Source organism: Dicentrarchus labrax, unplaced genomic scaffold, assembly GCF_905237075.1.
Source record: "Dicentrarchus labrax unplaced genomic scaffold, dlabrax2021, whole genome shotgun sequence".
Taxonomy (NCBI): Eukaryota; Metazoa; Chordata; class Actinopteri; family Moronidae; genus Dicentrarchus; species Dicentrarchus labrax.
In genome coordinates, this window is record NW_026136704.1 from 11,370,373 (window position 1) to 11,383,365 (window position 12,993).

A 12,993-nucleotide genomic window follows, 5' to 3' on the forward strand; every position below is an offset into this window, starting at 1 on the left:
ATTCTTACTCAAACACACACACACACACACACACACACACACACACACCACACACACACACACACACTCACATCCAAACAGAACCAAAAAATCAAACCAGATAGGTGCTTTAAGACAGAGCAAAAGTGCCTCTGTATGCACCCTCACATGAACTCAGTGACTTGTTCTGAACTTTAACAATACTGTGAAAGTCAGAAGCACCACTTCAAGCTGGTGCATAAAACATAAGCATTAAATCGAAAAATTAGTGTCTGTTCATGCATCTGGTCTGAATCTGTATATTTACTTGGAGGACATTTTATTTTTGCAGTATTACACAATTTGTCTTGGGAATAGAAACCACAAGCCCATGAAGAAACTAGCACACTTGCATATTCTTCACATTGTTATTCTGTACAACTCCCTTCTTTATGGTTGTCTTAACAGCCTGAAGCAGCACCAAAGGCTCGATGAATGAGTTTCATAGAAAGCTTGCTGAGCAAAGCCCGGAATCTGTTATTCATGTTACAGCAGCAGTGGCTCTTTCTGAGTCTGATACCTACTGTGCAGGAGACATTTTATGCAGAATCTGTATATATTATACTTACATGTAGCTTAAATACAGTTTCTTAATGATGATGTTCCACTTTCATTGTCATTCATCTTGTTTTCTTTCTTCTTGTTATATATCTACTATTATTCATTATTGATTCACTAACCAGTACCACACCACAACAATGTGGTATTAAAGGTTTAATGAAACAAGGACATTGTTAAGGATGGGTGAATGCATGTGAGGAAGTGGGGAAGGAAGTTGTCTATTTAGGCCTGTGTAGGATAGATGCATTGGAGGCTTGGGAGGAGACTCATTGTGGGGGATTCATTCAGTCACCCAAGCCCCAGATAGAACCTGGAAAAGGAGAGATGGGAGAGGTATGCACAGGATCAAATAATAAGGAATGAAAGGTAGGAAGGAAGTATTCATGGATGCAAATCGTATGGGAAGAGGAAATTGAGACAAGACGGATGGGATAAGTTGATTAGGTATAAGTAGGCTTGACAGATGATAAATCTAACATCTAACACACACCTTAGTTCTTGAAGCAGTCAGGAAATTTTCCCCATGCCAAATAAAACATGCCACACACAAACAAATACGCGGAATGCCAACTAGAATGTATTAACAATATTTATTCACTACAAGTTCCAGTGTTATTTTTCCTATTTGATTTCAACCCAACAGTAAGAACAAGATGTATTTTTATACATATTTACAGATTGGTTTTTACTATTGGCAATATATCACATGTCAGTATTTATCTATATACACAACCCATATACCACCTTGTGTACCACATGCCAACCTATGGCCGGGGTAGAAGATGAGAAGTTTATTTAATCTGACTTAAAATTTCAGTAGTTTTCTACTGATTGTGCTCTCTTTCTTTCCTCCATTGTTCCTGCAAAGGGAGGGCAGAGTTAGAGTAAAATAATCTCAGTTTTGCTTCTTCGGCCTGAAATTCTCTCTGGGAAGAATAAAGCCAGAGCTCTTAGAAGAAAAGTTCTTCTTTAATGTTGTCAGCCAATGTTCAGGGCAGGGATACTGGGACAGATGGTGAGTGAAATCTACACAGACAGAAGACTTTATTCTGAAAACATTGTCAGACAAAAAGGAGGGAAGGTGTTGACTGACCTTTCATCAGTTGACCTTTTTCAGCCTTATCGTGTTTATAAATTAATGTGTGTGTGTGTGTGTGTGTGTGTGTGTGTGTGTGTGTGTGTGTGTGTATATATGTGTGTGAGGTGGACTGAACCAAAGTACTGTAGCACTGCCACACAGTAGACAGCTTTGAGACAAAACAGAAAGAAAAGTCTATAATAGGGGCAAATATACTATGATGATGAACAAACATACAGTATTTGCAATTGATCTGCACTGGTACCTATTGTAACTGATAAAATAGTAAATACATTTAAAAATGCAGATTAAAAACTAAAAGCCATTTCCATCATGACTTCCAGGCAAATAAAAAAAATAAAAAATAAAAACCCAGGAGAAACAGGCTTGCTCTTTGATCCAGGTCTGTGTAAACTGTATCACTGACTGTGGTGAAAAACCAGTGTTTACTGGTACTCAGCAGGTCTATTTGTGAGACTCCATAAATGTGTGACACCAATAACACAAAAGTACATCACCTTGGCTAGTATCTATTGCTCATTTTATCCAAATATTTGTTGGGATTAAAGAGCACTCTGTATTTATGTTTCCAGTCTGAAATGATAAGCTAATACCACTCTAGACTAGCTGCCAGCCCTCCCATGTTTGATTTTCTAATTCAGTTAACTGTATTTGAGTGCATCTAACACCTACAAGGACGGCATGTATATTTAATAGTCCATAATAGATATTAAAAGTGTTTCTAAAGTCAGTGAAGTCATCTGGACTAATCCATCATAAGTTATGATATTGTATTTGTTAAAGTTGGAGCACTTTCTGTGATGTTAGCACATACATTTGTCTACCTAAGAATTCCATTGCCAAAACATTTAATAAAAGTCATTAATCAGACGCAAAGAGAAATTGCTTTAAAGAATAAAACACATTTTCCAATACTGCATGTAACACACAAATAATTCCTGTATCGAATATTGCATCACAGCGACAAGAAATTATTAGTGTTGTGCATTAAACGTAATGCACAATAAGAAATAAGGGTTGGTAAATTTGGGAACACTGTTTGTAAGAATGTTTTTCCACTGGTGACATTTGGTTAAAATATAAAAACAGCAGGTCGGAAACACAGTGATACTTTCTACCATATACAGCATTGGTGTCTATTATTTATAGTAATGTTAAACCATGTATTTAACCTTGTGATGAAATGGCAATTACTCATTAGAAAAAAAAAAATCTCTCATTGAAACCAAAAATACTGTCTACCGAACCCAGCTTGTCTAATGTAACAAAAAGAACTATTTTAAAATTAAGACACATGAGTTGTAAAATCTGTTTTAGTCAGACATGTAATGTATTTTCTTTGATTCACAATCTAGCCTACTGTTGTAGTTACAATATGTACAGTAGAAAACAGTAGGTGTTAGCCTTTGTCAAGGGAAAAAAATCACCTTTAAATATATATTTGTCTCTTTATAAAGCATTTATGAAATAATCATCCTCTTATCCATGTCTTCTCAAACCAGCACTGATGTGACATGAACCAGATTAGGACAACAGCAAGGATGAACATGGAGAAGACTATGACAATATCCATCTGCAGGTACACGTTTAAATATGGGACAGTAGCTTTATGTTGTAAAATGTGTTGTGCAGGTTTTCTCTGAAAATCCAGCACTTGTGCTATCTTCAAATATCAGCAGTAGTTTGTATGTGCAGAAAAGTTTTGACTTATGTGGTAAGGGCAAAGTATGTCATTAGTAAGAGTTATTATTCATAAGACAGCAGTTTTGATATAAAATTTCTCTGAAAAGTGCAAAAAGGTAATTAAAATGTTTGCATTCAATGAATTAAAGTATATTATGTGATGTATTGCACCTAATAAAACCCCTCTCTCTGAGCTTCTAAGGCCATTTCACCCAACACCATTTCATTCTTACACTTTATCTTTTAGGTTACTCCCAACAGACATTTAAACATTCACTTTTTCAACGCATAATCCTCATCATCACTATCGTTACTGTCAATCAAAATTACAACTGAAATTATTCAAAGTAATATGGACTTAATTTGTTATCCTAAAACAAGGGACACATGCATTTATGTGGGAATCCAAGCTTGCCTTTGTCTGAACATGCAGTATGGACACATTGAGATGAAGATGCTTTGTGTTGCTTTGAGTCCAAAAAAACACAATCGTCACAATGATCCAGCCCTGAAAAAAGATCTGGGAATCCAGGTTCTGCAGGAAATTTCACTCCAGCTTTGTGAAACCATCCACGTGGTTGAAAAATAGTTCCCACCACATCTGCCAAGAATAGCCATCCATCAAGGGGATGATCAGATTCCATGTAGTGCTTGTCTACAAAATGGAGGGTCCTGTCCAAAGAATTGGCATTAAACGAACTCTGCACTGTAAAATCCCAGTTGTTTTCAGATAAAGAGGTCGAGACATACAGAAAGACACAGTTGTAAAGGGCAGCGGGCTGCTTCAGCCCATATTCGATCTGTTTTTCATTAGTGGATTTCAAACATCACAACCAAACCAAACTCATTTAGTCTGGTTTTCAAAGCTAACAGTTTACCAAATCAGACTTCAGACCAGCGAGCCTGCTCTACTCTGGGCGGGCACCATGACAGGCACCGCCCCCATCCTCTCCAGTGTGGCCTGGCTCACCGCGTAGGAGTGTGTGTGCTGCCCGTGCGCGGATGTCACCACCGGTTTGAGGCTCACAGAGCCGTTGCTGCGCACCATGGTGGGAGGGGATGGGGCAGAGTTTGTGGTAACCACCAGAGTCTTGGGTGGCGGGAGCGTGTGGCTGCCATTGGCAAATGATGTTGTTGTTGCCGTTGTGGCCTGCGCATGGCGGGACAATGGGGCTGAGCCTGGTGCTGTGACCACTGTACTGTGGCTGTGTCCTGGGTTCTGGGCCTGTCCGTGTGCACCATGAGCGGCAGCGGAGAAGGTCTGACGAGTGTCTCCATTGTAACGTGTATAGGAGTTGGTGTCATAGTTGGGTTTGGGGTTGTGCCAGTAGCGACTGTTGTAGGTGTTGGTAGACGTCAGTGTGTCGTTCTCTGAGGATGAGGCGTCTGCATGGAAAGCCTTCACTGATGACGACCTCTTGGGAGGAAGATCATCTTCTCTGTTAAGAAGATATATGTTGATGTGAGTGATATTAGAAATTATAGCACTAAGATAACCAATTAGTTCATCTTCAAATATTTAGCACAAATCCTCTCTGACGCATTAAAAATTTAAAGAGCTTCTCTATGCAGTCAAGTTGCAAGAATCTAAATACTACTTATTTAATCATTCCATCAATCATTTGCTCTCACATCTTTCTGGACTCTGTTAAATATACAGTGGGTTGTCACACTTGAACCATCAGTACAAATAATGCAACGAAGTTGACACAATTGTCCAAAATAATAAAAAAAAGAGAGCTATCATGTTAATTTGATCATGAAAAACAATATTGTGTTATTCTCTTGTAGTCAACACAAACAGTTTTAGATATACTTTCAGTATATATGAAGTGGATGTTTTGAAATGAGGCTAACAGAGGGAAGAGTTTGGCTCCTGATACATTGGCTGAGATCAAATATATTCATTGTGATTTACTGTTAGTGGGTAAAAATCATAGCCGTAGGGGTGGAAACTGAATTAGGGACCATAGTGCAGCTCAAAATGAGGCAGATGTTATCCCAATCAGCCAAAGCTTCAGATATGTGAACAATGATTTATCTTCCAAATGATTCATGGAGTGATTTAGGGGAGAAGCTGTAGCCCATTTAAACAACTGACAGAGCTTCACAAAGTGTTTGAAAAAGCAAATTAGCCTGTGATGATAGAAAATTTGCTGCCAGGGGATAAAATTGAGCTGAATTATCCCAACTTTAAATCCAATTTACTGGCCAATGTTTTCTGATCTGAATCTGTATGATTGCAGTGCTGACACACTTATTGGTCTGCACCTTTTAAAATACAACAGATAAGATATTCTCCATCCTGCCACAGTCTAAAATACATATAGACAGTAAACAGTAAACAATCTCTGTTTGACTTCAGACATTCCATCCAATACATATACATTAATATTATGTTTGTTGTATAATAGATATATATGTTATAATATATGTTCTACATTCTTTACACAACAGCTTTTGGTTGCACTCACTCAAAAACCACAAATCAAAGCCAAACCTGATCTCATTGGGGATCTCCTCCTCATCATATTTGTTCTTGTTCTTCCAGTAGAAGAGTGTGACCACCACTAACAGGGAGCAGATGATAACAGCTAGGACTCCTGTAGCGATGGTCCCTGCTATCAGACCCACACTCTGAGGCTGGGCTGCAGGGCAGAGGGACAGGAGGAGAGAGTTTCACAAAGGTTTGCTAAATAATTGACAGTATGGTCAATCCAAATCATCCAGAATCAGCCTCCTCTGAGAGCTGGTTGGATGGGGCTGCAGAAAACTAAACAATAGGAAAAAGGTAGAAGAATAAGAATATACATACAGTAGCAATCAAGTTCAGAGCTTAATAGCAGCTGCTAATGCTACAGTAAATATTCAAACTTTGTGTACATTGTGTATGAGAACCACTGGTGGTCACTAAATTCAAGTTGCCACCTTAAACAATGCAAGAGGCCCTCTCTAGAGCCAGTGTTTGCTGTGTCTGCTCACGACTACTGTTGTAATATGGCTGTGTAATATAGTAGCTCCATATGATCCGCTCCCTCTGTAGATTAAAAACAGCTTGCTCTAAGCAAACAATTATTATATTTCAGGAGATTATACACTAATGAAAACATAACTCTGAATTTTATATTCAGTTTCTCCCAATGAATACAACTAAATCCTATGCACTGGACCTTTAAATGTGTATTAACCAGTGTTTTAAGCTGAGTTAGGGGTATTCTATAATGTACAATAGGTTTATCAGTTTTTCCAATAATCCTTTAGTTAAATAGGAAACAGCAATGGGACAGAACAGAGTGACATTTACACCTGTGTGATGTTGGCACTGCCTGCAACACCCACTGTTGTATCTGACAGACAGATTCAGCTGTCTGTCTGCATGTATTTCTGACATGGAGCGTCAGCCAGTCACACACTGACACACAAAAGACTAAAAACCATGTTGCTGTCCTTCCTGTCAAACTGTCTGACCCTGTAAGACCCAAATTCTCTGTCTTTTTGTGTGTGGGGAGTGCTGCTATCTTCAAAATGTTTGTCCTTTGTTTGGTTGTATTGTTTGTTTGCTTATTATTGTGTTTATCTGACTGTTTGACAGTGTCACTCAAGCAGAAGACTTCTAACTTTATTCCCATCTGTCAGTGCTTGAGACGAGGAGGCGGCTTTTCCATCTATAAACAAACACAGCCATGTGTCGGCTGGTCTATATGTGACAGTAATGGTGTCACATGGCCCCAACAGTAAAGGAGCAGTTTGTTTGAGTGTACTTACGTGCTACAACCTGCAGGTTGAGCAGACAGGTGCTCTTGCCAATTGCATTGCTGGAGGTACACTGGTAGAGTCCTGAGGTGCTGGTGCTGATGTTTCTCAGTGTTACAGTGCCCTGCATCTGGTCTGAAGGACACACACACACAGCCACATGGTAATTAAAGTGACTAAAACACATGGATGCACGCAGCACAGTGTGGAAGTGGACCAAATGCATATTTAAAAAAGTGCAAAGTATAACATCAGAGTAAATTTTAAATTCAAACTGAAAAGGTCATTCATAATTTGAGTAAAGCAAGTCAAGTTTGGTTCATTTTAGTATACAAATCTTGTGCATCATATGACACTACATTCAACTGAACTATTTCTACTAACTACCAATAGAGGGTGCTATATAGCTTTAATGTAAGGTGTGCAAGTGAAGCACAGTAAAAAAAATAAAGCTGCAGATTCCTTTCTTTAACAAATGATGAGTAGGTTTATTCGTCAGCTTAGAATCATAGAGCTGTACACTGCTGGATTCAATAAAAAGGAAGCAAGCCCGATTTTTACCTGTTCTCTTTACAATGGCATGACAGATGTCACAGTTGTCTGTGTCAAACTAAACTCACACAGAGACAGGAGTGACACTAACAAATCCAGGATTGGATTTCAATTTAAATCAAATGCAAACAGCAGAAGAAGACGGGCACAAAGCTCAATACAAAACTTCTAATAAAAAAAGTTAAATAAACATGTCAAACCAGGTGGATCCAGCAGAGGAGCTGTATTGTAAACCAAGAAGTGTAAATAGATTTAATGAAACTCTTGAAGCACTATAAGCACATTGTTTAATAATATCATTTTAATAAGTTGGTCTTTTTTTCTTATTTTCTTTATTTTCATACAATACTGTGATTTTTTTCATATAGCCTAAATTGAAATATCTCTCAAATGGTCGATACTGATACAGCTTACACAGAATCAGGGTTAATGTAACTATGAAAAACATGGTTTAATTTTGTGCAACTGAGATTTTTTGTGAGATACATTTTGGCCTCTTTGAAGCTCTGTTAGATGTTAACATATCAAAGGGCTGATTGCTATTCATTCCAATTAGCATCTAAAAAATAATTAGCTTTATTTTTTGTGGAAATCTGCTATTTGCAATTGATACATTTTACAAATTGGCCTTCTATATTGAACAGCAGTGTACAGACAAAGAAACGATTTGGTGGTAAAGATTACTTGCAAAGAGCACAGCTGGAAAAGAAAGGAGAGTCCACCACACCGACGTTCTCTGATACTGAAAACCAAAACTCCAATACTCCTACAATACTCCTGTTATTCTGTGAGGAGATGGATGGGTGGTAGGTCACCGCTTAGCTGAAGCAGTATAGCCATATTGATTGCACCAGTCCAGTGCAAGATTCTGGAATAATTCAGAGTTGGTATTCAGCATGAGAGAATGGGGAAAAACATAAAAACACCACATTCACATAATCATCTAGGTTAATTACACAAACACATTCCCGACACACACTCATTCACAAATTCACACGGTCTGAATCATCACCATCCATCCATCATCACCCCTCAGCAGGATCAGCAGGATCAGTAGGGGTAGTGGTTCGGGCCTGGCAGATGACAGGTGGCTGAGATGGTGGGATTGTTGCTGAGTCTGAGCTACGCTATGTGTGTTTGATTTACCAGCAAAGGTGGGGCAAAAGGGAACTCCGACGGCCAGCTTGTTTGTAATACCTTGCATGGCGTTGTGCGGCAGCTTGGGCAGCGCGTCCAGTTTCTCCCAGGAGTATGACGGTGTGGGAATACCTTCATCAGAGCTGCAGAACAACATGATGTCACTGCCGACATCCAGCGTGCCCTGGATTCGACATGCTGGCACCGAGGGGGGCACTGGCAGATGGAGAGAGTGGGAGGTGTCATGTTGACTACTTTACAAAGCACATCTAATTTTTTCCGAATTGCAGAGCAAATTATGAAAAATCTCTATTAAATTAATAATAGAACGTTTTTTCTTCATTGGAAAATGATTATTATGGTCACTTAGAAACTAAATAATACAGTTTCAACCTCCTACAACTTGTCATAATGATGACTGTTTAAAATGCTACTGTTTACCTGTCTTTAGTGTTCTATAATTGGCCGGAAATGCTGCCCTCCAAGTAGAGGGATAAAGCAAGCAAGCTTCAGACAATAAAATACTGGATATCAGATGAAAACAGGTCAAAAAGCAGCAGTTTTCATGATTACATATGTTCTTCCTTTGAGACATGTTTTGGGCAATCAGGGCAAATCTGCATGGTCTCAGTAAATGGATTTTGTTGCAGCAGACGTAGCTTTAGCTCTGGCGTTCTTATCTTAATTTTTTAAACATTACAAATAGAAAATAGTTACCCAACACGGTGAGCCCAATGACGCCGATGTTGCGGCCCCCTCTGTCTGGGAAGTTGTTGACCAGGCACTGGTAGGTCCCAGTGTCGGACAGCTGGGTGTTGTTGATGAAGATGGAGGCACTTGTACTTGGCATGGTGGCCACGAAGCCAACACGACCATTGAGGTGGTTGGCGAGGCTGAACACCTGGCCACCCTGGTAAATTATCACCTGGATTGGGATTTCAGAAGGTAGTGGGTGTAAGAAATAGGGATAGAGAGTTAAAGGAGATGAATTGGTAAAAAAAAAGAGATATTTTTAATCCTAAGAAAAACTGAAGAATCTCCTCCTGTTGTCCAAAGAAATGCAGTAGATGTTTTTATACTCATTAACCTCAATACTTTGTGTCATTCTTGGACATTTCCTCAAGTGGCCTGTTACATATAACATTCACTAGAGGGAGACCTAGTTCTACTAAGAGGCTGAAAAGTAGCTTGACAGTGGACAGAAAAACTAAAGGAGTCACTAGAATTGTATGTCCTAAGAAACAAACAAACAAACAAACAGACATGCAAAAAAACCTTTTATTAGTAAGTGGTTCTTTCTAGCTCAGTGGGTAGATTCCAGAGTAAGAAGAACATACTGAAAGTATGCTTTCATGGTACTCTTCAGATAAAAGCATCCACTAAATGGTATGCATAATTGAAAACATTTTAACTTGGATTCATCAGATTGCAGTTTATATTTTTCCAACAGTAGCAATGCAGAAAATCTGCTGCACAAGGAATAAGATCTAGCTAGAAATTAAACCAAAACTCAGGCCTTTTATCATTACAACAGTGACTTTTGAGGGTAATCACTTGTAAGGCAGAATTCACACCTTCAGGTTCAGGTGAGTTTGTCTAACGTCCGAACTGAAGCACAACGAAGCATCAGCTTGTTCAAAAGCTTCCCCCAGGCCTCAAACTCAACTGAACAGCTCGTTTGTGAGGCCGAGCCACATGCAAAACAGCTCTCACCCCTCAGCTGGGCCCACACAAAAGATGAAGAGGACGCACACAAACACATGGTATGTGCACGCAAGTCTGGCACACACGCACCGACTCACACACAGACACGCACACACACACACACGTACACACAAAGCACGGAGGGGAATCAGAGGGGCTATTCACTTTGGTGAAAAGGGCCCTCATTGAACTGTTCAAAGACCCAGGCAGGGAAACAACCAGCACCAGTGTGTGTGTGTGTGTGTGTGTGTGTGTGTGTGTGTGTGTGTGTGTGTGTGTGTGTGTGTGTGTGTGTGTGTGTGTGTGTGTGTATGTGTATGCATGAGAGTGAAAGTGCAGGGGTGTGTATGTGACTGTGTTCTCCATCGCTGCTTAACGGTTGTAAATTGCGCGGCTGCAATTTCATGAGTGCAGTACGCTCGCTTTGTCCTCTTATGTGCAGATGAATAGGCAGCCCCTCAGCTGTGATGAGAGCCTGCAACTGCATCTTCCTTGTGTGTGTGTGTTTGTGTGCGTCAGTGTCTCTGTGTATATTCATTTACTCATGGTGAAGTGTATCAGTTTTGTGAAAGTGTGTGATTGTTCTATTTCCCAGGCTGATAACTTTGTGGTGTCACCTATATTCTGTCTGTCCACTCACTCCCTGTCTGTCTGTCTGTCTGTCTGTCTGTGCTTACCTCTCCGTTTCCCTCTCTAACAGACTTCACCGGTATGACCTGGCTCTACACCCCTGATGACCTAACAGTATAATCTGCATGCTCGGTGAAAGTAATCCAATCAATCGGCCCCACACACAACACATGAGGTGCATGTTTGCATGTTTGCATGTGTGCATGAGTGAGCGGAGGATTATAGCAGGCCCAAAACTGTGGTGCAACTGTCCCTGAATTTGTATTTTTCTGAATTCAATGCAGGTATTTGTTTTCTGACATTTAAAAAAACAGAGACAAAAAGGATTAAATAAAGCTCAGTACTGTACAGTATGTCAAGATAGACAGACAAGTGTCTACTCATGCCACATTCCACCAGTTTTCTAGACTTTGTGTCTCTGTGTCCACTGTGTTGAGCCATCCATATCTATGTGTGTGTGTATAAATCACCTCATCCTCTCATGTGACCTGGTTGGCTTTGTAGTGATGCACAGGGAGAAAAGAGGTCATGGCTGGCACTCAGATGGCGGACGGCCCTAAGAACTCTAGCTGGACTAGCTGGACGTCCCACTGCTGGCCCAGCGGTAAACCTCTGCTACATCCTTACTCTCCTAAAACCCTACACACACACACACACACACACACACACACACACACACACACACACACACACACACAGTACAAGCATTCACTCACGCTCTAACTATATTCTCTTGCTCTACAATCCACCCTGTATAGTGTGAGCCACAACTGGATTCACACAGTAAACCTTCAGATATTGTCTGTCACTACCAGTCTCATGACATTAGCCTACTTCTGACTGACCCAAAGGACCCTGTTGGCCGCAGACACGAGGGACACTGCCATCGCCTCAATAAAGCTTGAATAAACCTCTAAACCCCCTGCAGCCTCCACTCAATTTACTAACTGTAAGCTGCCACTGTTATCTCTTTCTATCCTCTGAGACATGTTCTGAACAATATAGGCCCAAATCCATGTTTACTAGTATATCTCTTCAAACTGCTGATTGACTGCATGATTTAGCCCATGATCTCCTTATTATGCATCTATACCATACCTTATTGCTAGTAACTGTTTAGAATTATCATCCATTTGCTATGTTTCTTTGTGGCACATTCAATGACCCTACAACAATGGTGTCTTTTGTTTTTAAAGTTATGTTTTAGTTCAAGTCATTATTGCTTGGGAGTGCTGACAGAAAAACCCCTCACTGTTGGTTGAGAAGTCAAGTCAGGTCAAGTTTACTTCTATTGCCCACTATCAAGTCTAAATGGGTTTTTCAGGTCTACCTTGGCAGCTGTTTCCAACCCAGCACATATTATCGAAGAAGACAAGGGAAAAAATAAACAGTTTTAATTAATGAAAGAATGGAGAACCCTCAAGAGAGGGAAGACCATAGGTGGAAAAAAGACATCAACAGAAAAAGAAGAGAAACTGAAAGCAGTTGTTAGAAATACAAAATAGGAGTAAAATCTGACAATATGATTAGAATTGATCCATTTACACAAATACCAATGAAGTATGTCTGTGAATAAGTCTCTTTATGTTCATCAGTGTAGGGGTCGATAAGGGTTAGGGGGAAAGGAATATGGTCCAACATCTTTCAATTTAAAGTCAGTTCTCCAAAAACACTGTTACCTTTTGCTATGTTTTCAAAAGATCACATGCAGAAGACAAATAACGATATCTGTCAACACGTCCTTACAAACAGAACGTTTTTACATTGGCATTACTATGCAGTGATGCTGTACATGTAAAAAAATAAAAGGTGACAAATTGATCAATGTGATGGATAAACTTTTTTGAGCAAGTTAA

The 12,993-nt window shown here is 39.8% G+C and overlaps 1 protein-coding gene across 1 annotated transcript in view; it reads right to left on the bottom strand.

Moving 5' to 3' along the window:
* Positions 1-1,150: 1,150 nt before the first annotated feature.
* igsf11 (immunoglobulin superfamily member 11) overlaps positions 1,151-12,993 on the bottom strand; it is a 97,154-nt gene continuing 85,311 nt past the window's right edge. Inside the window, exons 4-8 of the mRNA XM_051396807.1 lie at positions 9,521-9,728; positions 8,864-9,019; positions 7,127-7,249; positions 5,862-6,009; positions 1,151-4,800 (exon numbers count right to left, since the gene is read on the bottom strand). Coding sequence (XP_051252767.1) covers positions 4,251-4,800; positions 5,862-6,009; positions 7,127-7,249; positions 8,864-9,019; positions 9,521-9,728 — 1,185 coding nt within the window. The 3' untranslated portion in view covers positions 1,151-4,250. The remainder of the gene's footprint in view (positions 4,801-5,861; positions 6,010-7,126; positions 7,250-8,863; positions 9,020-9,520; positions 9,729-12,993) is intronic.